The 26836-nt window shown below is 39.0% G+C and overlaps 1 protein-coding gene across 10 annotated transcripts in view; it reads right to left on the minus strand.

Moving 5' to 3' along the window:
- Nucleotides 1–26836, minus strand: part of LPP (LIM domain containing preferred translocation partner in lipoma) — a 730287-nt gene that overhangs the window by 370849 nt on the left and 332602 nt on the right. For 9 of the 10 annotated variants that reach the window (XM_053564331.1, XM_053564334.1, XM_053564332.1 and 6 more), the window contains one exon: nucleotides 1541–1666. In XM_053564331.1, coding sequence (XP_053420306.1) covers nucleotides 1541–1666 — 126 coding nt within the window. The remainder of the gene's footprint in view (nucleotides 1–1540; nucleotides 1667–26836) is intronic. The other variant, XM_053564336.1, reaches the window with a different exon arrangement.

The raw sequence follows: 26836 nt of genomic DNA on the forward strand, positions 1-26836 counted from the left end.
ATCCACTTTCCTGTCCCCATCACTTCTCTGGAAGGACCACAGTGCCTGCTGTATTCTAGCATCTCAGCACATATTTACAGAAGGGAAGTGCATTTTCACTGCTGACAGCTGGTGCAGCCAAGAGTGTAGATAGTTAAGGAGCAGCCAAGCTCTAGCATGGTTTGCCTTGTACCCCACATAGCTGGCAGCCCCATTAGATGTTTAGAAAACTGTATCTAAGGAAGGAAGTACTGCAAGTTCATGTGCAGCTAAGCTGAAATGACTGACAGCACAGAAAGGGACTGGTTTGTAATTCATGCAAGAAACCATTGTTAATATAGCTGCTGCCGTTCGAGAATCGGAAAGGGACTTGGAGTGCTGTGCACACTGTCACTTAGTCAAGCAAACGTTATGCAATAAGGCCTGTCCAATGTTTGCATCTAGAGTTTTGACGGCTGTCTTCTGAGGAGGCCCTGAAACAGATTTACCATGACCCTCTCAAGACTTCAAAGATAGGGAAGGATCACTAACAGTGGAAGATCAGCTTCTAAAATGCAGTTAATGAGCAAAGACAGAGAAAAATAGCCAATCTCCAAAGTAGTAAAAAATGCCAGGTAAAACTGATACCAAGGCACAATTTGCACTTAAAAAAATACAGATTACTCACACTTACAATCCTTGCACTCTGGGAGGCAAAAGCAGGTGAATTGCTTGAGCTTAGGAATCTGAGACTAGCCTCAGCAAGAGTGAGACACCCATCTCTATCAAAAATAGAAAAACCAGCCAGGGACTGTGATGGGCACCTGTAGTTCCAGCTGCTTGGCAGGCTGAGAGAAGAAAATCATGTGAGCCCAAGAGTTTGACGTTGCTGTGAGCTATGAGGCCATACAGCGCTCTACACAGGGCAACAGAGTGAGTGATAACGTTGTCTCAATAAAACAAAACAAAATAAAACAACAACAACAACAAAACCCCACACATTAACTGCTACTACTTATTCTGGTAAATTTGAGGGAAAACTGATATATTCAAATTGGTGCCAATATAAGCTATTCAAAATCTTTGGAAAGAAAGTAAATAAAGGGGTCTTATTGGAGGAATCCTACACTTAGAAGTCTGATGATGGGAAATAGCTCCACAGAAAATATACACAAGTAGGCTCCTTGTAGCCTTGCTTATAACAACAACAAGAAGAAAGGAAACCACCTCAATATCTAACATAAGTAATTCATTACAAAAGACAGTCCCTTATCTCAACATCCCATGCTCAAGTTGTCATACTTGTGAATAGCATAACAAAATGTACAGACAAAGCTAGAAAAAGACCAGAGGACCAGAATGAGAAGAGAGTTACTTGTTTATATTTTATATAACACTGTGTGATTTTCAAGGATAGTACTCATGAAGTCACTTTAGGAAATTTCTGGCAGTTAACTAACATATGTGGATATTAAATAACAACACAACTTAGACCACTGGCTCAGACAAAGAATGAAAGGGCTAGACCGTGGAGCTTGTTCTTTCAGATAAGAGTGGAGAGACATTTATGAACAGCACTAACCTGTGGGGGCCGAGGCTTATAGGGGGAGCTGCACTCAAGATCAGCCAAAATACTGGTCAGGGAATCGATCTCCGCATCCAGGCTGGAGCGTCTCTCCTCCAGGGTCTTACCGCCGGGATTTCCCTGCTGGAAGCAACACATACATGCTAAGAAAAGGAAATTTCCACTAATACCAGTTCAAGTTCAAATTCCTCAGGTTATCTGAGGGCTTTGTCTAAGTTTTTCTGCACCTCATTTATTTTTTAGCTTTTATAAAATCTCAGTGAGGTAGACTGGGGTAAAATTACCTCTTTTTGACAGATAAGGAAACTGAAAAATACTGAGGATGTATTTATTTAGAAGGATTTTTCTTTCTTTGGATGAGAACATAAGGAAAAGGAAATAAATGTCTCCAGCCCTGCACTTAAGAAATAAAAGCAACTGAAGAGATCTCACAGGCTCTGTGTGTTCACAAACCATTGTAAGGATTATGACATTTTATTGGAGTTGCAAGGGCAAGGAAGAGAGACTGATACTCCAGAAAGAGGAATCAGCAGCTAAAGATACGGGTGCATGAGTGTGCTTGGGAGTTTGGGAGTCGGTGGGTATTATTAGGTGTGTGTGTGTGTGCGCGCACGTGTGCGTGTGTGTGATAACAGCACCTTCGCAAAGCTCCTAAAACATTCAAACATCAGAGTTCTACCCAACGGCTGCCAAGGGAGCAAGTGGCCATGGCAGTGAGCGCTGATGAAGTCTGCACCTGTGGACTCCACACATCAGTGGCTGTTACCCTACACTCAGAATCAGTAAGAGTGGAGGACAGGGCAATAATATTGCCACAGGTCCAGGACATTATGAGCAGGTTTGGGAAAAATAAGCAAACTTCTTAGAGCTCAAGGCAAGGAAATATAAAGGGAGGTGGCCCTAGGATTTAGAGGCAGAGTGAAGTAAAAATAAAATATTACAGTGACAATGCAATGAAGATCATGTATGTGTGATGTGAGTGTCTCTTAAGGCCCCATCAAGAGACCAAAGTACATCTTCAGCAAGACTCAACAGGAATAAAATAGTGGACAGTTACTATAATCTCCTCAACTTGGTTGGACTTGTTTTAGGAGGTTAAATGCCACGATAGTACCTAGTGTCTGCATGAGTTTAGATAAAGCATTAGCCAGGAAACTAGAATTATCTTCAGTAACAGCAACAGCACAACAAAATAGAGTGCCCTGATAGACGAGCATTAAATTTTACAGCTATTGGAGTAAACTGTCCTTCTAGTGACTACATGGTACCAGGCAAAATGCATAATGGCATCACCTGTTAAGATCATAGCTTATTTTGCCCTAGTAACTTGCTCACTTGCCACCTTCTCTGAGTCCAAAAAAATGTCTTTTTGTCTAAAAATAGCAACTTAATGGCATCTGTTGTATTGTGTTGGTCAATTTCTTGTGAATTTAGCCAGAGTGAGTTCGCTCCTCCTGGACCTGATCTACCCCAGGCATGCTGACAACGTCACCTGCTTATGCTGCTGTGGTCCAGGCGCTTGGAATGACACCTAGATTGTCACCTACCGCAGGAAGACACTCGGCTTCCTTGTTTGTGAGCTCCCTACCTTAAATATGGATTTCACATTTCATATCATGTAAAGCAGCCTCGTGATTTTCTCATCCTGGATATACTGTTGTGACCCTTCTTGGTTTTACCCTATCCCCTCATCCTGATTTTATTTATTTTCCTAATAATATCCACCACCATCTAACAGTACCTTTTATGTGTATTTGTCTATTCATTGTCTGTTTCTCCCTAGAACATAGAGGCTTCATGACAGCAAGAACTTTGTCTGATTTGTTCCTGTTTCCCTAGAAACGTGTTTGGAGCCTGACCATGTAAGTGTTCCATAAAATATTTTTGAGTAAACATATCAATGAATAATGACAGGCTCTGGCATTGATCCAGCAGGAACCTTTTTCTTTTCAACATATTTTGAGTAAAAGCAGCTCAATGTATGTAACAGGAAGGAGTGGATGCTTCTGGGATATGGTGTCTTAAAAGGCGCAATAGACATGTGTGTGTACACGTGTGTTTACACATGCGTCAGGCTATATGGCCTCGATTATGAAACTGAGAGATTTCCTTCAGGTCCCATGCTCAAAGAGAACTAAAAATAGAAAAACAATGATAAGACAGGGAGATGCTCTCTTCTCAGAGTCTGAATTTCCAGTCTGATTAAGCTCTCTAAGGCCACTAGGTCTTTTGCCCAAGATGCTTTCAAGGTACTAATGTCTCTATCAGACATCTCATCTTTATCTCAAAGGGCATTACTAACTATGAAATATTGTGGCATTACTAAGAAAAAATATTTCTTTAACATGTAAAATTCACATAATGGGTCACAACAAGGAATGGCAGGGCACTATAATTACGGAAGGCAACGGGGAATCAAGTGAACCTGCTTCTCTTATGTGGAGATGTAAAATATTATAATAAACACAAATTTCATGAGTATTATATATTTATGCATACTCACAGACAGCATTCTCTATTGGAAAATGTGATGTACTGAAGTCTGATTAATTTTTTTTTCCCCTGGGCCATAGTTTCCTCTCCTATAAAGTGAAGAGAACATCATCTGCCCCTACTAAGCCCAAGGGATGTTACAAGACTCAGATAAGAAAATGGATGGGAAAATACTTTGTGAGTTGTAAAATGATATTAATTATGATGATTTTCATAAATAGCATTAATTATAGCAACCAGTAACTATAAATTAATATGAATAATATAGCTATTGTTAATTATTCTTCTTCTTAAGGGAAGCATCATTCATTAAGTGTTCCCTTGGGGTATCGGTGAAGAGAAAGGATTTAAGCAGCTCTTAAACATCTGTGCTTTACTGTGGCAGAAAATGTATCACTGCCCTATGCCTAAATCACGGCCGTAGCTAACCCCTGAGACTCCAAGACCTACCCTGAGCTGTGCAAGGACACAAGTAATTGTGGTGAACAACCAGCCTGTGCTTGTAAAGGTTTCAGTTGGTTTCCCACCTTCCTATTCTCCCTCCCCTCCAAGCTGGCACTGCTCCCCATTTTCAGTTTCTCCAATTAGATTGATGTAATTTATTAACAAGTTCCAGCCTAACACGGTGGAACTTTGCATAAAAACCAGACAACTGGGTGACACGAGATGGGGGGCATGTAAACATTCTAACAGTTGTGCTCCTGCATGTCAACCCATTATGAATTAGAATGGGCCTCTTCATCACTCTCGAGTCTTCCTCTTAGGTCTCAGGTCAAATAACTAAGTCTTGCCCCAAGTCCCACCACCAGTTCTTCCCTTGGAACTCTCAGCCACTCTCTTTATACCTCTAACTTTAAGGGCTACCTTGCTATTCCCAGCACCTTCTACTAGATACCAGGAACAGCAGTCCTATAAGCAGCTAGCAGGATCCTGCAGACTTACCAACAAGTCTTCTTCTAACTATCATCATAGCTTTGCCAGTTAAACTTGATGGTTAAACAACCTGCCCAAGGACAAACAAGAAGACATTCTCCTCACTCCTTGCCTACTGCTTTTCCAGATACTGCAGGAATGTCTATAAAGTGGTTATTGTAAAAATAATAACCCCCACACTCTTTAGCCATACTAGAATGATTCCATTGCCTCAGTCTAGGTTCTGGGGATGGGGAGGGGTGCCAACAAAGGCCAGGACAGACATTGCATGTAGGTCATTTATTTTGGGAACAAATCTGAAGAAACGGTACCAAGCGACTAGGAAGAGATAAGCAGAGAAGGAAGGTAGGGACAGCTCAAAGGTGTTATATTGAGCTGGTCAGCAAGGTGGGAAACTAGGGCTCCATCCTCCTGGGAGTCCTCTGAGGAGTCCTGGAAAGTGGGCCTTGGATGGTTGCACCTCAGGGATGGGAAGACAGATATTTATACTCTGGCTCCGGTTTCTGGGGGTTTAGGTTTGTCTATGGGGTTCTATCTCCCTTATATTTATCCCAAGAAGCAGGATGGTGACAGAGAATGCCCAGGACAGGAAAAAAGTAGAAGGTAGCACGGCTGAGGTCAGCTGTTAGGGAGCCATGTCTGTGCACAGCTGATCACAGTAGCAAGGGCTGGTGTATGGAGGCAGGATGAAAGAGTGGGAGGTAGGGCCAAGAAGTGTTGGATGACTGCATCCTTTTACTAACAACACCCCCAGGAATACTACAGTCATACGATGCTATTTTCTATAAGATACATGTTTCTATTCATTCTGCAAACATATATGTGATAAAAGCTCACAAAACCATAGTTGGGGTTTATTATCCCTTGTAAAATCATAATTCTCAGTGCTGCCAGGAGAATTATGGGCTGATGACTCCCCTACTGTACATACATGGAACAAGAGCCCAGAACCAAGATGCATGGCATGTGAGTGACACAAAGTCAGGCCAGGGGTAAGGGCCTAACTTTTCATGGGTAATATCTTGCCCAAGTATCACTGAGCCACTAACTACAGATGAAAGACAAGCACTACCAGTAAGGAGTTGTGAAAGGACATTCATTTCTACTTTTTATTTTTCTTTTTTATAGCCAGATGTTTATTTTAAAAGAAATTTAAACACACAGAAAAGTTGTACAAGTGGTAAAATGAACCCCATTCATACATTCTTCATCCAGACTTACCAATGGCTGGCATGTCACCACACTGGCCCTCTATCTACATAAATTCCATTTGCTGTCCCAATTAAACCATCTGTGAGATGGTGCAGAACCCCAATATGCATCTCAGCTTGCATCTCCTAAGAACTCCTAATTTTTTCAATAACATCATTACCACATCCAAGAAATGGAACATGGGTGCAGTATTATCTAATACGCATATGTACTCAAATGTCACCAGGGTTCCCGGCAAGGTCTTTTTATCTATTGCTGTTAATTTCTATCTAAAATCAAATCAGAGATCACACATTGAAATGGCATGCCTTTTTAGTCTATTTTATTTCGCAACTAGGCATCTAGCCTATTTTTGTTTGTCATGAAGCTGACTTTTGAAAGAATTCAGGCCAGTTGTCTCATAAAAGTTCAGCAATCTGGTTTTATTTAATGATTAGGTTCAGATTAAACAAGTTTGGCAGGAATATTACATGTATGGTGCCATCTCTGTCCACTGCATCACACCAGGAAGCTTCTGACATCACTTTGGCCCATATTTGGTGATGCCAACTTTCACAGCTTGATTAAGGCGGTGTCTACCAAATTTCTCCATTGCAAAAACGTCCTATTATTTTTTAAGCCCCCCAAAAATCTATGAGATGATAATTTTGAGATACTGTTAGTACCTTCATGAACCTTTCAACCAATGGGTGGTATCATCCATAGATGATCCTAGGCTGATCTGATTATGGCCTTAATGGTTGTGAAAAATGTTGAGAACATTCATTATTGATGAATGAAAACAAATGGATCTTGCCTAGCATAGTAATAATTTACTTGTTTGGTAAACATTTTAGTTTTGAGGAAGGGGGGCAGAGCTAACTGGAAGTCCCCAAATCAGAAACCTAATGATCAAATCAATATAGCTAAAAAGAGGAAGTCTTGTTAAGGCTGTTAAGGTAAACAAAAGATAAAGGGCAACAGTCTAGTTTGCTAAGAACCAGTCTCCAACCTAGGGAGCTTATATTCTAGAATTAGAGACCCTGACCTAATTATCAACCACTTTCATAGTCCTCAAGGTAGCCAAACAATCACACTGACACACCATAGAATAATGTGAAAATTCAAGATCTGTGTGTCACTGCTCAATTACAGACCTGAGAAAGGAACCAAATAATCCTCAGAGAAAACTTTCTTAAATGTACTGAGTGACTTTTAAGTTCTGCTTCACAAAGCTGGAGAAATTCCTTACAGTGGGCCCCAAATGGAACACCACAGGGACTCCCAGACCCCACCTAAGGTTGTTACTAGCTAGAAAAAAATAAAGCTTTCCCTGATGGCTTAGAAATATAAAACTATCCTAACTTACAGAAACTTAGAAGGCTAGTAACACAAAAGAGTACAGAATCTTAACATTTAATTTTCTTTTCAATAATATAATTTCAGTTTAACAACACAACATAAATTTCAATTTTTTTATTATCATGGTCAGTAAAATTGATTACTCCCTTATTTCCAGTGGGAAAAAAAGATGGTGATAACAGAATTCAGAAAGTGAAATGGTGCTGGAAGAACTGGATATCCAAGATTGATAAAAGACCTAAATTTAAGGCATGAAATGACAAAAATCCTCAAAGAAAGCATAGGAAAAACACTGGAAGATATTGGTGTGGGGAAACACTTTATGAAGAAGACTTCCATGGCAATTGCAACAACAAAAATAAACAAATGGGACTTAATTACACTGAAAAGCTTCTGTACAGCTAAGGAGACAACAACCAAAGCACATAGACAACCTACACAATGGGAAAGGATATTTGCATGTTTTGAATCAGACAAAAGCTTGATAACTAGGATCTATAGAGAACTCAAATTAATCCACATGAAAAAAGTCAACAATCCCATATATCAATGGGCAAGTGAGTTGAATAGAACCTTCTCTAAAGAAGACAGTTTAACAGCTAACAGACATATGAAAAAATGTTCATCATTCCTAATTATTAGGGAAATGCAAATCAAAACCACCCTGAGTTATCATCTAACCCAAGTGAGAATGGCCCACATCACAAAATCTTAAAATTGCAGATGCTGGCATGGATGTGGAGAGAAGGGAACACTTTTACAGTGCTGGTGAGACTGCAAACTAGTACAACCTTTTTGGAAAGAAGTATGAAGAAACCTCAAAGCACTCACGCTAGACCTCCCATTTGATCCTGCAATCCCATTACTGGGCATCTACCCAGAAGAAAAAAAATCCTTTTACCATAAGGACACTTGCACTAGACTATTTATTGCAGCTCAATTTACAATTGCCAAATTTGGAAACAGTCTAAATGCCCACCAACCCAGGAATGGATTAACAAGCTGTGGTATATGTATATTCATGGAATTAAGCCATTATTCAGCCATTAAAAAATATGGAGACTCTACATCTTTTGTATTAACCTGGATGGAAGTGGAACACATTATTCCTAGTAAAGCATCACAAGAACAGAGAAGCAAGAATCCCATGTACTCAATTCTGATATGAGGATCATTAATGACCTAGTACATGGTGGGGGTGGGGGAAGGAAAGAGCAGAGAGAGGAAAGGAGGGAGGCAGGTGGGGGATCACAGTGTGTGACACACCTTTTGGGGGCGGTACACAATTATAAGAGGGACTTTACCTAACAAATGCAATCATTGTAGCCTGGTTCTTTGTATCCTCAATGAATCCCCAACAATTAAAAACATAATAATAATTCAAGAAGTATATTTTATAAACAACAAACCTAAATATCTACATACTCTACAAATCTAAATATCTACAAACTTGGTAGACACTACCTTAATCAAGGTACTATGTTCTATACATTACTATATTCTAAATCTAAATATCTGTGAACTTGGTAGACACTGCCTTAATCAAGCTGTCAAAGTTGGCATCACCAAATATGGACCAAAGTTATATCATAAGCTTCCTGATGTGATGCAATGGGACAGACATGGCATCATACATATAATATTCCTGCCAAACTTGTTTAATCTGAACCTAATCATTAAATAAAACCAGATTGCTGAACTTTCATGTAGATAAAATCACTTATTTATCATTTGTCTTTAATGAAACTGAGGATACGATCCCTGTTTGTGTTTAATCACTTTTATTAAATGATTCCTTCAAAGCATCCCTACCACAAAAAGAACAGTGGTAATGACTTTGGGCTCAGTCCATAGGGATCTGATTGATACCTGGGTCTGCCACTTGCTGGCTTTGTGGTTTTAAACAATTTATCTGAGCAGTCCGGGTTCTTCACAAAGTTGTTGTAGGAATTAAATGAGTTCATGCATGTTGAGTGCTGTTCACATAATTAGTACTCAACAAATGTTAGCTACTTAATTATTACTTTGACCACAGTCTCAAAATAAATACTTTGGATGACAGTCAATTGAGTATGTACCTTTCAAATGTAAAAGTAAGCTATGGGGTGGGGGACTAGTCTTCAACAGATGGGGCTTCTGTGCATCTTAACATATGTAATAGTGTTGGGAATTAAATATGAAGAACATAGTCCTCAATTAGTGGTTTTCAAGTATTAGACTGTATAGAGCCACCTGGAGGGCTTGTGAAAACAAAGATTCTCAGGCTCTACCTGTCAGAGCTTTTGATTCCCTAGGTCTGGAGTGAAGCTGAAACTTAACATTTCTAACAAGTTGTCAGGTGATACTGATGGTGCTGGTCTGAGTGGATTTCAAACATAAGGAATATTGAAGAACTTATGTGTAGGAGTGAAGAAGTGAATGGGTGTACATATGTTTACGGAGTGAATTTTAACTTTTTCATCTCAAAAGCAACTTATGTTATATCAGTGCTTAATGATGTCATGAACATAACAACAGATAATCCAAATAGTGGGTAGTGAGATTCAGATAAAAACAAAGATGGAAACAGTAGTGATGCCACTCAATAGAATCTTCCGGCCATATGAGCAGCTTATTATACTGATTATCATAATGCTGACACAGGCAGAATTCACTAGTGAGAATTACAGTAAATATAATCTACTTTATCTAATAGAAGTGCTATTGTATAAAATGAGATGAAAAATGTTGGAAGTTAGAACAAAAAATGCCTTAGTTCATATCAGGATGTACACCTTCTTCTCCATCAATAGCTGAAATGCTTACCTTTCCAAAAACCTACTTATACATAAATACCTCATCAAATGTACCCCTTTCATGAAGATGTTATGATAACCCTACTATTTGGTAACTGATTCTTCTTTGTCTGAATCTCTATGACACCAGTATTCATAGGGAAAAGCTCACTGTTGATTTGTGAGGATGGCTTTTCTTCCATACTGTCCTGTGAAGTAGTTTGTGCTAAGCAATATGAATTCTAAAGAAGGCACGATCCCCAACCTCAAGATGCTTACAGTCCACTGGATAATATGACTTGTACTTCTGCCTAAGGATATCAAACACCTGGTCCTCTTTGAGACCCAGTACATCCATGTGTAGGAGACAAACATTTGAAAACAAAAGCAGCCCCCTAAGAAGCTTATTATGTAATGGCTGAAAGAAATACAATTTAACTTTCCAAATGTGCAAAAGCAGGCCAAAAGGCAAATCTCATTATCATCTAAGAACATGATGTAATCCACAGGTTAAGATCAGTGGGGGAAAGTGCGTCAAAGCCATCTTTAGAGCAAATACAGAAGCATTCGTGTTAGAGAAAACAATCTCACAATTCAAAGAGAAATACTAGCTTGGCAAATGGAAAGATGACATTGAATAAAAAAGAAATACTGTAACAAACAATACAAGAAAAAGGTTTTCATGGTTATAGTATACTTGAAGGAAAACATGTCAAGGTAAAGCCTAAACACTGAGTTTAATAAATCTTCAATTTTTTCCCAACATACTTCCTATCATTTTATCCCTAACATACCCGTTCACCCAAAGTCGATAATGTTTGGCCAACCCACATCTCCTGCCTTCTGCCTTTTTGCCAGAAGAATTATCCTTTGCACCATGGAACTCCCTTTCAGAACAATAAAGCCCACAGAACCAAGGTGAGGCACAGGCTGTTCTCCTCCCCTTATAAATCTGAACAAAAATCTTTGTAGCATGCCATGAGGATAAGCTATGGTCATGATCAACCCAAAGGATAATATTCACAGTTAATTATTGATAATCCAAACACATGGAGAGCTCTGAAGCCCATCAGTGGAGAACAATGGACACACAAACACTGGAGAAGCAAAGTAACAGGGGAAAAGGGAAGGGTAAATAAAAGAATGAGAATACAAGAATGATGGCAAGAGTTTAGCCGCAGGTCTGTCCTGACCCTGAGCCTTCTAGTGCCAGAGCTCATCCATACAGACCCTTAAGATAAACACCACCATTTGGAGATACTCCACGGGGGTCTCTGTTTCACATCATCACACTTACCCCACCAGCCAACACAAGACCAGTCATTCCCAGGGATGACAGCAGGAAGCTAAGTATAGCTGTGAAACCACCAGTCACTTTGCCTTTCTGAACCATCCACATTCTCTTTTATTTTGCTTTTATCTTCTCTGATATTGTGTATATCTATAATGACATTTCACAACTTGCCTGACACTAATCTTTACTGTCCACCAGCAAACAGAACAAACCCAAGAGTTAAGACAAGGCAGAGTTTGAGCCTGGTGAGTTATAAGTCAGGGCAGGGCACGGTCAAAGGGACCTGTGCTTGAGCATACACAAATAGGCTCATTGTTCACTGCTCTATTCAGATAAGAAAGCCAAAAAAAAAAAAAAAAAGCAATAAAAATCCTTCACTTTTCCATAAATTGATCTAGTCACTGAATTATTTTTTGAAATAAATTTTCTTATAAAATAAAAATGATATTGATAACATATTCTTAAAGTATCCTATTACAATTAAAATATAGGTCAATTTGCATGAAAATATTATATAATAATATGGAAAATACACATATTATCTAGCCATTAAAAAGGAAATAAGAACCGTAAGAATGGCCACAATAACAATTATTGGACAATAAAACAGAAATTTGACTCATTCTTTTTAAGCAGCAGAGTTCCCCGGTGACAATGACATCATACATAGGTCCTCATCATCCAAAGACATATAGAAACAGTAGCCAGGGGAAGCCTGGGGTTCCACCCACTGGGTCATCCTCATCTCCCGCCGTAATATTCCCTGAAGAACTTTTAGAAAAGGTGGTTTGAAACCCACATTATGGGTTTCATAATGCTGCACATTATGTATGTAAGATATAAATGAAGGAAAGGGTCCTCAAGGGCCACTTTGCCAGTCACTCCATAGGCAGCTTAGCAAATGCTCTACCAAGCTGCCCTTCCTGCACAGTATGTGTGTGTGCGTAAAAAGGAAAGCATTTCCATTTGAAGTATCTATGAAGGTGCACATAAAATCACCTAGATCACAGACCTGCCAGGAATTTTTACTTTAACACAATTAAGATGATAGAATACAAATACCAGACAGAGGTTTTTAAAGTTAGATGAAAAAACACTTTACTTTTCCATTAAGAAAACTTCATATTTTAGCAAGAAGAATGAGATGCACATAATTCTTTGAAACTATGAATTAAATAGAATGACTAAACATTTTGGTCCCCTTGCAGTGTGCAGTAGAAAACAGAACATGCCGGGTAATTTAGCAAATCGACTTGTTTTAACACCTCATGGAAGGTAGTTTTCTTATTTTGCATTGTGGGAACACAGGTCCAATGGTTGGGGCATGATATATTCAAAAGCCACTGTCTCTCATTCTTCCATGTTCAAATATGTAGAAATCTGATGTTAACTGCATACACCAGCTCATCATTCTTTTTTTTTTTTTTTTTCTTTTGAGACAGAGTCTCAATTTGTCGCCCTGGGTAGAATGCCGCGGCATCACAGCTGACAGCAACCTCAAACTCTTGGGCTTAAGCGATTCTCTTCCCTCAGTCTCCCAAGTAGCTGGAACTACAGGCACCTGCCACAATACCCGGCTATTTTTCTGCTGCAGTTGTCATTGTTGCCTAGCTGGCCCGGGCTGGGTTCGAACCCGCCAGCCTTGGTGTATATGGCCGGTGCCCTACCCACTGAGCTACGAGCGCCACCTGGCTCATCATTCTTAAACATTTTTTTTCCTCAATCCTTTTTGACCTCTCAAAATGTTACCAAAATTGGAATCCAAGAAAAAGTCTTTAATTCTCATGTCCTATATGCCGCATCTTGCTGCCAGGACCGTAGAGCAAAGGGGCATGTCACAGAAATGGGTAGAGGGCGAGAAACTCCTTTAAACTTCTATGGTTCCGATGCTCTGATTCTATCCGCTAAGCACCATTGATCAGGATCAATGATCAGGTTGGGGAAGTGCAGGACATAATTGACTCTAGATGATTACCACAGAAAAGGGAACTCAGGCTCATCAAATATTAGAACTGCAAGAGGAGTTTAAGTAGTTATTCCAACATTATCATGTAAAGATAATACAATTCCCTCCAGAGAGGTGACTTGGTTTGTCTGGGATCACAGTTCGGTGAAGACGTTAAAATAGGACAAAGACCTTAACACCTTATGCTGTAAAATATCTTCTGCCATGTGGTATCTCATGCCTTCTCTCAACCAATCTTAAAACCTAGGAAATAAGCAAGAAAGTTATCATCACTCCAACCTCCAGATGAGTAACCTTGGTAGAAAACAGGAACACAGGCCCTGTCCAAAGAGTTTTTGTTTCACAGATGGGAGAAGATGACAAAGGTCAGGAGGAGAAAACTGCTTCCTTAAGCCAGTTCTTTTTTTTTTTAATCATTTCTTCCTCACCCCCCTTTTTCTAAATTCTTTTTTGGGGGACAGAAGCTTACTCTGTTGCCCTGGGTAGAGTTCCATGGTATCATAGCTTACAACAACCTCAAACCCCTGGGTTCAAATGATCCTCCTGCCTCAGCCTCCTGAGTAGCGGGGATTATAGAAGCCCACCACAACACCCGGCTAATTTTTCTAATTTTAGTAGAGATGGGGGTCTCACTCTTGCTCAGGCTGGTCTTGAATTCCTGAGCTCAGGGGATCCACCTGCCTCAGTCTCCCTGAGTGCTAGGACTACAGGCGCCAGTTCTGCACCCGGCCATCAGGCCAGTTCTGAACGCTGTATTGACCCAGAGGTGCAGTTGGCAAGTACTACAGAAGTTCCAGGAAGGGGGATGTCAAAATGGATGAAGATACTTAGACTTGCAAACACTCAAACCCTGGAGATGGGAGGAACCTGTGCTAGCATCTAGTAAGAGCTCATGCTCCTGCCGAAAAGGAAACAAAGGACCAGAAACATTAAGTCATGTCCCACTGCTCAGTCAGCCAAGTGACAACAGTGGAGCACGGAGCCCTGAACGGAAGCTTCCTGGTCCTGTCTTCCCACTTACCATGTGCTGGCAAGTGAGGGAAGATAGTATAGTAGTTTTCTCCTAAGAAACTCCCAAGTGCACTAATGACAGAACGTAACGGAACATGTAGAAATGTTAACCCAAAAGTCAACAAGACTTTGAAAACAAACAGAAAAGTCAAAGGCGACACTTACTACCTACTCAGCGCAAACTCAGAATTCTCCCTGGTGAACAGGGAGGTGGACACGTGGGCATGGAGAGCAGAGAAGCACCAGCCTGGGCATTCTGTCCTGCTTCTGCTGATTGGCGAGTGTGACCCTGGGCAGATCACTGCCCTTTTCTAAGCATCTATTTTCTCTCCAGCAAAATAAGGGCTTTGGGCTTAATTTCTATGTGTTCTTCTAGTTTAAAAATGTCATCTTAACACATTTACACAAATGCAACTTATCTAAGGAGCTTAAAGTTTTCTTTGTTTTTCTTGTTTTTCTTGTTATAAGAAAAACATTACCATTTACTGGAACCAAATTTCTCTGTCTTAGGCACTGTGTAATTTTGATAGTTGAAACTACAGAAGCTATAGAGCAGATACTGACAAAATCCAATCTGACATACCCACCTCAAAGATAGGGTCGCTTTATAGAGGAAGCACATTTAGTGACATTATTCTATATCAATGAGGAGGGACAAAGAAGGCAGTCATCTGAGGAGACAGGAGGGAGAAGGCAAAAGGCACACTATGTCTTATCTCAAAGGCTAATATACAAGGAGAATTATCTAAAATAGCAGGAATCATATTTTCTAGCAATAAAAATGCATCAGCTCCCTAATAAGCATCCAAAATCTGATTATCATTTTATCTTGGTAGAAATTTGTGTTCCAAGTCAGTTCTGAGAAAGATCCCATAGCCAGCTTTCCCGTCCACCCCACACAGCCTGGGACTCAGTTGCCACAGGAACATGGCGGGGCAGGGAAAGACTAGCTCCCTCTACACTGCCAGCATCTAAGGAGCAGTGTCCATCCTTTAGACAAGTGTCAAATGGCACATTCATCCACATTATTTTACTGGGTGCCCTCAGAAATCTTATTGATTAATACCTATTGTTAGTCCTACTTTACAAAAGAGGATGCCAAGGGTCATCCAAGAAAAAAGTGAGAACTTTCCAGGATCACTCAGGTAGCAAATGGAAGAACTGGAATTTAGTCTCAAAATTTTGCTCTAAAGTTCTTGATGTTACTGTGTAACATCAAGCGGAAAATACAAAAGGGAAAAGGTCCTGCCTCCCATCACTAAACTGAGATTATATAAACCAGAGGTCCTCAAACTTTTTAAACAGGGGCCAGTTCTCTGTCCCTCAGACCACTGGAGGGCCAGACCATAGTTTAAAAAAAATATATGAACAAATTCCTATGCACGCTGCACATATCTTATTTTGAAGTAAAAAAAATGGGAACAAATACAATCACACCACCTCATGTGGAGTTTGAGGACCCCTGAACTGGTTACTTGTATGAACAGTTAGGATTTTTTTTGTTTATTTGTTTATTTGAGACAAAGTCTCACTCTGTTGCACTGGATAGAGTGTCGTGGTGTCATAGTGTCACAGCTCACAGCAACCTCAAACTCCTGGGCTCTAGAGTGCCTCTTACCTCAGCCTCCTGAGTAGCTGGGACGACAGGCCCCTACCATAATGCCTGGCTAGTTTTATTAGAAACAGGGTCTTGCTCTGGCTCAGGCTGGTCTTGAACTCCTGAGCTCAGGCAATCCACCCTCTGCAGCCTCCCAGAGTGCGAGGATTAGAGGTGTGAGCCACTGCACCCAGCAGTTAGAAAGCCAAGCTCCAATACTCACTTTGCCCCCTACTTTCCCATTTAGGATAGTTTTCATGTACTTTTCCATAAACATTTATCAAATATTCAAGACACATTAACATGAAGAACAGAGAAAGTAGCACGGACGGGGGGGAGAGGAAAGGCCGGTGGTTCTCTGCCCTCCAAGGGGCTACAATTACACGAGAAAGGCTGGTTTATCCGCAGATAACTACAGTAGAGGGCAGAATACATGTAAGTATATGAAACACAAGATGTTGGAGGGGGGGAGAGAAAGGAAGAAGAAAGAGCAGCTGAATAGGGAAATCTGAGTGCCGCATGGATGCAGTGAGAACTGAGAAGACGTGGGATGGGGAAGAAATAGTGAAGATATACATCACAGGAACATAACAATTCCGGAGTGCACTGCAGTGTGCAACGCAGAGGCAAACACAAGTGTGCTTTAAGGTGAAAGCAGAGTAAGAATCAGGCTCATGGTGTCAGTTGTGCTCAGATCATGCAGGCGCACAAACCTAGGCAAATAAGGAGCTTGGCTGTCTTCCAAGATGCAGCTATCTAGAGGATAAACACAGTCCCCATGACGAAGAAGAGTGGGCAGGGGTAATTGTATCTTGGGACTTAGTGTTGATGTGGGAACAAACACATGTTATGAATCACATATATTTTCGGCAGCGCACAGACAATTTTCATTAACAACACTCCCAATAGGAACTCCTATTTTTATGAAAAAGTTGCCATTGATAAAAAGTGAGTAGAAGACCTAAATCAGAAAGCTACCGATCTCAGTTTCATCGGGAACAGATATGATTCCACAAAACAACAAACAAACGTGACTCACGTATAGCACATAACTCTTCGACTGAGACCCCTGGAATACAGTTTAGCAGACTACTGTGACAGACTGCTACGTTCCTGTGCTAGGTGGAGGCTGGACAAAGTCTAAAGGAAGCAAGAAATAATGTTGTCTCCAGTCTCACTATTCTTGTCTCAACTTAAAAGTCCTTTCTCTACTCTAGAATTCTGCTCATGCCTCATTTCAGGCTTTCCTGAGAAATGTTTCCTTTTCCATAGACCATTCAGAGTCAAGTGATAATCAAATGTCAACTATTTACTCAGCAATAGTTCACTCCTACTCTATATTAAAAAAATAAGACAACGAACAAAGAAATGATGAAAAGCTGAATCAGTCATTTCCAACTTTCCCATCTCTCTGCCATTCTAATGTGAACTGTTGTCTTATGATACAAGTGACTCAAACCAGGTCTAGAGGCTTGGCTGCCGACTTCAAACTCTCCCAGTGCAAAGCTTCCCAATCTTAAAGGAAAATCTAGGCCTTTCTAGATTTAAATCGAAAGGACTAAAACTGGTGTGATGTTTGACCAAGACATACTCTTAGTTTCCTCGTCTGAATCCGAGAATCATAGTCCTAACAACGCAGGGATGATGTGAAGTCTAGGGGAGACAGAACACTAGGAATGAATCACACGCCCACTAGAATGCTAAGTGCATAGTCAGTCCTCCGTAAATGTCTGTGGTGGTGTATTCTGCAAAAGAGAGGATCACAGGATTATACTGGGTGAGTTCTAGAAGAACCCACGGCTATTAAATAAAAAGCCTTGGTCTCAGGGTAAGATTAGACTATAATGGTCAAAGCTAGATTTTGGTGATCAAAGACAAATCCTAAAATAAGTAAAGACTGCAGTACAGAAGGGAACTGAGTCTCCTTTGAGGACAGAATTATCTCATATGTCCATTAAAGGGGGACAATTTTAGGCCTCCTCCCAGATTTATCAAATCTAAACCCTTGAGGGGAGAGCCTAGTAATCCACATTTAAAAAGCCCCCTGCCCTCCCCAGTTCTTTTCTATACTGAATTTGAAATCTGCTGGCCCAGAATTTGATGGCCTTTTGCTAACCCAAGCACTAACAATAACTGGAACAATTTAATTAAAATCCCACAACCCTGAACACATTTAAGGAGAATTCTTTCCTAATGTATTCTAACCCAATTCCCGGAGAACAAGGAAAATACTTCCCTCTCATCCCCAGGTTCTGTGTTCTCACCCACAGTGCAAACAGAGCAAACACAATCGACTTCACTGCGACTCATTTGTAGAAATGGCAAAGATATTTACCACCTTGAAAGGGTGCTGACAGTTTCTATTTATTAGTCTTTATAAAGTCTTCTGAGTGTTCTGATAAATCAACTGTAAGTTGGCATTATTCATAGCACCCTGTTGGAACTTAATACATATTCAATTAAAAAACAATGACAACAACATAGCAATATCTACAAATTAGCATTAATTATAGCATTGCATCATTATCACCCTACTGCTACAATTTCATCTAGGCAGAGCTATTTCTGTCTGGAGACTGTAGACTCCCTCTCATTACGAAGGGCAATATTTGTTCATTGCTATCAACATTTCCTCTAGCAATGTTCACATCACACTTGCCTAGAGCTCTGATTATTCAGAGGACTTTCCTATTTGGCAAATGCTGGGATGGGAAGCAAATACATTTCCCCTGAAGAAACTCAGTACCCTGCAAAGCATCTTGGACTCCTCTCATTCCCATAGAGCCTACTTTCCAAACTATTTTTGACTCCAGCTCCCTTCTCCACAATCAAGGCCGATACTACACTCGGGGCCTTGTTTGGCTCAATGGACCCCGGAAGTTCACTTCCTACCATTCTACCACTGCCATTTCTAATAGGTCGAGCACCATCACATCTTAGCAATCTATCTCAGAGCCTTTTGGTTACCATGATAAGGCTCTTTATTGCTCCTAAATGATTACTGATGCAGCTTTACATCAGAAACCCCCCCAAATGCCATTATAACTATTAAAGGGAAGTAAATCATTTATATGAACTGAGGCAATACCTATAAGACACTCGGGGAAACTTTTACCAAGGAGAGAATCTCAGACAGAAGGAACTGCTTAAGCACAGGGCTCCTTGTCTCTCTATCTACCTAGTTTAGTTTTCTCCAGAGGGCAACAAGCTGGTAGCTGGTGAACCTGTCCACTGAATATGAAGGGGCATCACTATTTCCTCCCCTTTCTTTCCTGGCCCCTATTTCTCTGGGGCATCAGAGCACATCTTGCAATACTAGATTTTGCTGACTCTGGTCTCCTGCTGTGCACAGCCTTTGACAAGCACAGTTGAGGTTGAGGAATCTGTGCCTAGTGGGTTTGAGGTTTCATCAAGAGAAAAAAGGGAAACTTATGTGATTTCACTTGGTAACTATTTTCACTCCAAAAAAAAAATTCCCATATTTACTTTTTCCCCTTTTTCAAATGGCACTAAGAAACATGCCAGACTGCTATGAGGAGGGTCTGTACTTTCCAAACAGTAGCAATGACTAAAAATAGAAAAGCTTGATTTGCTCAAGATGTATATAACTTCCTCTCCCATTTGCTTTCCAGATCACCCTGAGTATGCACAGAAGCCACGCATGTTGAACTCTTTGCATGCTGACAATGGCATCAAAAGCATCACAAGAGTGATCGGCATATATTCCAAAGTACTTCCCCCAAGAACTCCTATTGCCAAGTCAAAGAAAGAATTAATCACTCAATCCAAAAATGTCAACCAAGTATCTGCTCTCTGTTCTCACAATGAAACAATGGCTGTGAGTTGTGATCCATCCTTTAAGCAAATGAACAAGAAGGTAATGGAAAGAGTATAGGCCTGGGAGTCAAGAGACCACCAACTGTGGCTGGTGCCAGCTTTTGTAATAACTGTGTCACCTTGAACAGATCACTTAAGAAACTAGGCTTCCAGTTTCCTCACCACAAGAAAGATCATATGGATTTGGACCATTTCAAACCTGGTGCACTATACTTTGTGATTTTAAATAATTTCTTTAGGGGTGTACACGTTATTTTATGACTCTGGCTTTATGAAATACAGTTTGGTGGCAGGATTAATGAGCACAAAATGATTATATCACCCCACAAAGAGGCATATATTAGGTGGCAAAAACATCTAACAGTATTAACTAATTTAGCCATTAACTGACTCACAGTATCTTTTACTATGAACAAGAAATGGCTGGATACTTGATACTCATTATCTTAACTAATCCTCAAAATAGCCTTCTCAAAAACTATTCTTAATATTCCCATTTTCATGTAAAGATGAGAAATACAGTGATAAGAAACAGAGCAGGGCCTCCTAGCACTAAACTCTGGGCACATGTCACCACACAACTCAGTCAAACTAGTGAGGATGCAGAGGATAGAGAGATCAGGATGATTCAGAGGTATTCAAACAAAAAAGTAGAAACTCGGGCTTTTAAAAATAGGAAGGATTGGCTGGGTGCAGTGGCTCATGCATGTAGTCCCAGCACTCTGGGAGGCCAAAGTGGGTGGATTGTCTGAACTCATGGGTTCAAGATCAGCCTGAACAAGAGCGAGACCCCATCTCTAAAAACATAGTCTGGTGATGTGGTGGGCACCTGTAGTCCAAGCTACTTAAGAGGCTGAGGAAAGAGCTCTTGGGCTCAAAGAGTTTGAGGTTGCTGTAAGCTTGATGCCACGGCACTCTACCAGGGGCAAGAAAGTGAGACTCTGTCTCAAAAAAACAAACAAAAAAAAAAAGTAGGAAGGAGTACTGATTTATAGAGAGATGAAGATGCCACAGCTAGCAAAAAAAGACAAAAGAAAAATTAAATTGATAAATGAATTTGACAATGAGAGTATCAGTCTCAAGACAGCAAAGACTATAAAAGCAGCACAGTGGGAAACAAGGTGTATTGTATAAGGTGAAGTGCATCATGGAGTGCTTTGAAAAATCAGCTCCAGTACTCAGCCCTACTATGAAGCTAATTTATAGCTTTCGTATGAAGGCTATGACCCAACTATAGCACAAGAATATGGGGAAAGTACCAAGGAAGGGGAAGGGAGGGGGGAGGTTAGAGTAGAGGAAGGGTAATGGGTGGGGCCACACCTATGGTGCATCTTAGAATGGGTACAGGCGAAACTTCCTAACTGCAGAATACAAATGTCTACAAACAATAACTAAGAAAATGCCATGAAGGCTACGTTGAACAGTTCGATGAGAATATTTCAGATTGTATATGAACCCAGCACATTGTACCCCTGATTGCACTAATGTACACAGCTATGATTTAACAATAAAAAAATAAACAAAAAAAAAGAAAGAAAAATAAATGAGATTTTTATAATACTGCTATACACACAAAACTACAACAAATACATCAGCTGAGGGATAAATACCTGACTCCCAGCCACCCAGTGAAATCAGCATGCTAAGAGATTTATTCTCAAATGGTCAATGCACTATATTAGCAGTAGCAGAAAATTCAAATAAATATTATTTCCTTATTTGCAAAAAAAAAAGAAAAATCAGCTCCAAGAAAAAATCCAATGTAGCAGGCATTAAAAATCATAGAAAGACAATAACATTTTTTTGAATACTAATTGGTTATGGATATGCAGCTGGAATGTGAAAAAGATAGACTCCAGACAATGATTCAATTGCAAAAGACATAAGAAATAACCAGGATAATGGACAGAAAAATAAAAAGACTTGAGTAAACCTAAAAGTCATTTTTAAGCTAAAAAATACCAGACTTTGGTCATGAACATACGAAAAAAGCAAGATACATCATCAATGATCCCAAAGAGACTAGAAAATACAGTGGCATCTCTAGCGGAATGCAAGACTTGGAACAAGATGAGTAGAGTTTTGGATATATTGAATGTGAAGAAAGAGAAAATTTTCCCTATGAAAATATCCTATCGATAAAAATATATATATTAATAGTTTTCAAAAGAGGAAACAGTGCCAAGGGTCACGAACAGTTCAAATTACTAGATAAACAAAGGTCAAAGTTGACTCCATTAGAGCTGTGACTTCTATTGAGAGAAGACAGAAGGTCAAAGGGAAAACTCAGAGTGGGCACCTAAATTTAGAAAGAAGAAAAAAGAAGAAAGAAGATCTAGTAAAGAAGAGAGAAAATGAATCACTGCATTTACAGCAGATGAATCAAGAAAGTTCCGTTCAGTGAAAATCAAAGGCAGAGAAAGGGATTCTGGATAGATGGCAGAATAGAATGCATCAGAAATCTCTCTGTACCTAGACATCCAATCATTGCACTGGCAGAATCTCTATGAGTTAACTATTTTGGAAATCTGGATTCTATTAGTGTCCAAGTTCTGGAGGGAAGGCTTGGATAGTAAATTGTGGTTAATTTGGGTTAATTTCCGTTCCTAACACAGTAGCAGCCACCCATCCCTCAGCTCTTAGTCCCTTGGCAGTCAGCTGTGCACATGTTCTGGAACATCTTACATGTTGCTTGCATGAATCAGGGTGGGAAAAAAGGACACTGTCTTAGAAATATCAAAGATCTCTGCACTGAACATTGATTGCTGATTCTAAGCATGGGCATGAAGAAAAACAAGCAGCTAAAGTGACGTCCAGGGGACTTAACGGGGCCCATACTTTTTTAACTGCCATATTTTTCTCCCTTTTTCTCATTTTTGAAAAACAGACATTGATGACTAGTAGATTCAAAGCAATCACTTACATGGAAGAAATTAAAAAGTCACCAAACACTCAGGTAAATGAAAAGGCTCAAGAAATACCTCACACCTGAAGTTCACAACCAAGACTGATTCTCAGCATAAAGACAGGCACAATAATCCAAATAACAAAAAGGTAATTAATAAAAACCCCATAAAACATCATACCCTGGAGAAGAGAAAAGATCTGATTTCCAGAATTGACATATCAATAGATTCAAATGTACACTTTTCAACAATTTCAAAAAAATCAGAAGACGTATAAAGTAACAGAATAGTATGGTCTAGTCAAACCAAGATGACCAAAAAAATTCCAATAGAAACTGACCCTGAAAAATAACCGATGGTGCATCTTCTAGACAAAGACTTTAAAACTATTATCTCAAAGATGCTTAAAGAACTAAAAAAAAAAAAGGGGGGGTGGGCAAGGAGAAAAATCAAAAAAATTATTTACAAACAAAATAAAAATACAATAAGGAGGGGGAAAAAAGCTTGCAAAGAAACCAAAAAACAATTCTGGAAATGAAAAATACGAGAACAAAAATGAAAACTTCACTAGAGGAATTCAAAGGCAGGTTTGATCAGCCAAAATAAATAGTCAGCAATCTTGAAGATGGGTCAATGTAGTAAGGAACAACAACAACAATAACAAAAAAAAAAAAGATTCAAGTCAGGTGAACAGAGCCAAGGAACCAGTGGGATACAATCAAGTATACCAAATTAGGCATTGTAACATTTCCAAAAGAATAAGAGAGAGAAGGGAAAGAGAATATTTGAAAAAATAATGGCCACAAACTTCTGAAATACAATTCAAGAGACATGAATATAAACATCTGAGGAGCCTAAAAAGTTTAAGGAAGATGAACTCAAAGAGACACTTGGACATCTTATATTCAAACTTTCAAAAGATAAAGACAGAGAAAATTTTGAAAACAGAAAGGATGTGATTCATAACATACTAGGGATCCTCTACAGAATTATCCTCAGACGTTTATCAGAGACTCTGGATGTCAGAAGATAGCAGACACATTCACAGTGCTAAGAGGAAAAAGAAACCTTGTCAACCAAGAATGGTATGTTTGGCAAAACTTTTCTTTAAAATGAGAAGAAATTAAAACATTCCCAGAAAAACAAAAGCTGAGAAAGTTCATATCATTAGACCTATCCTGCAAAAAATGCTAAAAGGAGATCTGTAGATTGAAATGAAAAAAAGACTAGATTCAAAGCAATAGGAAAAAATACAGATCTCAGTAAAAGGTAAAAAAGATACCATCGGCTCGGTGCCTGTGGCTCAAGCAGCTAAGGCACCAGCCACATACAACTGAGCTGGCGGGTTCAAATCCAGCCTGGGCCCACCAAACAACAATGATGGCTGCAACCAAAAAATAGCCGGGCATTGTGGTGGGCGCCTGTAGTCCCAGCTACTTGGGAGGCTGGGGCAAGAGAATTGCTTGAGCCCAGGAGTTGGAGGTTGCTGTGAGCTGTGATGCCACAGCACTCTATCCAGGGTGACGGCTTGAGGCTCTGCCTCAAAAAAAAAAAGATACCATCATCGCAACAATAGTGAGCAACTTCACTTTTTGTTTTCTACATGATTTAAGAGACTGTTACATTATTTTCATTGTAAGTCTAAAATCTAGTATTACTGTAATTTTATTTGTAAGTATACATTTTATTTTTAACATAATTTAAGAAATGGATGCATTAAATTTTTTTTATGTTTTCTGGATACAGACATAATTTTGATACATCAACAACTAAAATGCAGGGGAAGAAACTGCTAAAGAAGTAGATTTTGTATGGGACTGAAGCTATGTTGGTAGGAACTCAAATAAGCATGTTATGACTTTAAGTAAGATGTTAAATGTAACCTCCACTGTTACCACAAAAAAAAAGCTACAGAATATACACAAAATGAAATAAGAAGGAATTTAATCATTTTACTACAAAAAAATCAACTAGCCATTCATAAAACAGTAATGAAGAAAATGAAGGACATAAAAAAGCTATAAAGAATTAAGAAAAGAGATCCAAATGGCCCCATCTTATGAACGTTTGACTTATAATTTTTTGACTTTCTGGTGTGAAAGTGACATACATTCAGTAGGAACCATATTTCAAGTATCCATATAATTCTGTTTTTCACTTTTGGTATAATATTAATAAATTCATAAGATAGTTAACTTTTTATTATAAATGAAGTTTTGAGTTAGACAACTGTCTAACTATAAAGGTATGTATATCTGACTATGTTTAGGTTTTTTTATAGGTTTGGTATCTCAAATAAATTTTCAAATCATAATACTTTCAAGTTACGATAGATTTGTCTGGATATAACCTCATAATAAGTTGAGGAAGATCTGTGCTAAAATGAAAGAAGTCCTTGCTTAAGTGTATTTATGTTAAATGTAAATGAATTAAATTCTCCAATCAAAAGATAGATGGGCAGAGTGAATAAAACCACATGTTTCAACAATGCAGCTTATAAGAGACTCATATTACATCCTAAGAGATAAATAGGTTAAAGTGAAAAAATAAAAAAGGATATTCATGTAACAAAAAAAGAACGAAGTAGTAAAATATCAGAAAAATATATTTTAAATGAAAAAAGGGGCTAAGAGACAAAGGGACAAAAGAATATTATATATCAATAAAATAATCAATCAAACAATAATATATAACAACTGTAAAGGTAGGTATATATATATATATACCTACCTAATAAAAGGCCATCATAACATATGAAGCAAAAATTCACAAAACTGAAAGGATAAATAAATAATTCTACAATTATCATTGGAGAGTTTGATATCCCACTCTCAATAATGGATAATATAAGCACATGATACAATAAACCAAATAGATATAACAAACATATATACAGAATGCTCTGTCTAACAATAATAGAATAAACTTTCTCCTCATGGTGAAAATGAAAAACACATGGCACATTTTCTACAATAAATCACAAATAAGACCACAAAGCAACTCTCGATAGATTTTAAAAATTAGATAACTTACAAAGTATCTTCTTTGAGTATGAGGGGATACAGTTAGAAATCAATAATAGAAATAAAACTTGAAAACTCACAAAATTGTACTAAACAACACAATCTCAAACAATGGGTCAAAGAAGATATCACACAAAAAAATTAGAAAATACTTGGGAGATGAATGAAAATAAAACAAAACATACCGAAACATAAAGGACGCAGTGAAAACTGGGCTAATGAGGCAATTTCTAGCCACACATTCATACATCCAAAAATAAAAATATCTCAAATCAACAAAAACAAATTATAATAACAATTTGAGGAACTTGAACAAAACAAAACTACACCTAAAGCTATCAGAAGGGAATAAATAAAAATAGAAAATAGAGAATTTTTTTTAAAAAGAGAAAAACCGATAAAACTAAAATTTGGTTCTTTAAAGATAGCAAAAATTGGTGAACTTGTAGCTAGACAGACTGAGGAATAAAGAAGGCTGCGTGGGGGATTCGGGGCGGGGGTGGGGAGGATGGGGAAAGCACAGACTCAAACTTTGAAACCCACAATAAAAAGAACTTTGGCCTTGCCATGGGCGTTTAACACCTGTAATCCCAGCTACTTCAAAGGCAGAAGCAGGAGGACCACTTAAGCCAGGAGTTTGTGACCAGCCTCAGTAATATAGTGAGGCACTAGCTCTTAAAAAACAAACAAACCAAAAAAAAAGGATGTAAAAAGAATACTGTATGGCAACAAATTGTATAACCTGCATAACATGGGAAATTCCTGAAAGCACAAAATGTACCAAGTCTAAACCATAAATAGTAAATCTGAATGGAAGTATAACTAGTAAGAAGATTGAATCAGCACCCAAAATCTCCTGATAAAGGAAAACCCTGGACCTGATGCCTTACGAGGGAAATTAGCAAA

Source organism: Nycticebus coucang, chromosome 16 (genome assembly GCF_027406575.1).
Source record: "Nycticebus coucang isolate mNycCou1 chromosome 16, mNycCou1.pri, whole genome shotgun sequence".
NCBI lineage: Eukaryota > Metazoa > Chordata > Mammalia > Primates > Lorisidae > Nycticebus > Nycticebus coucang.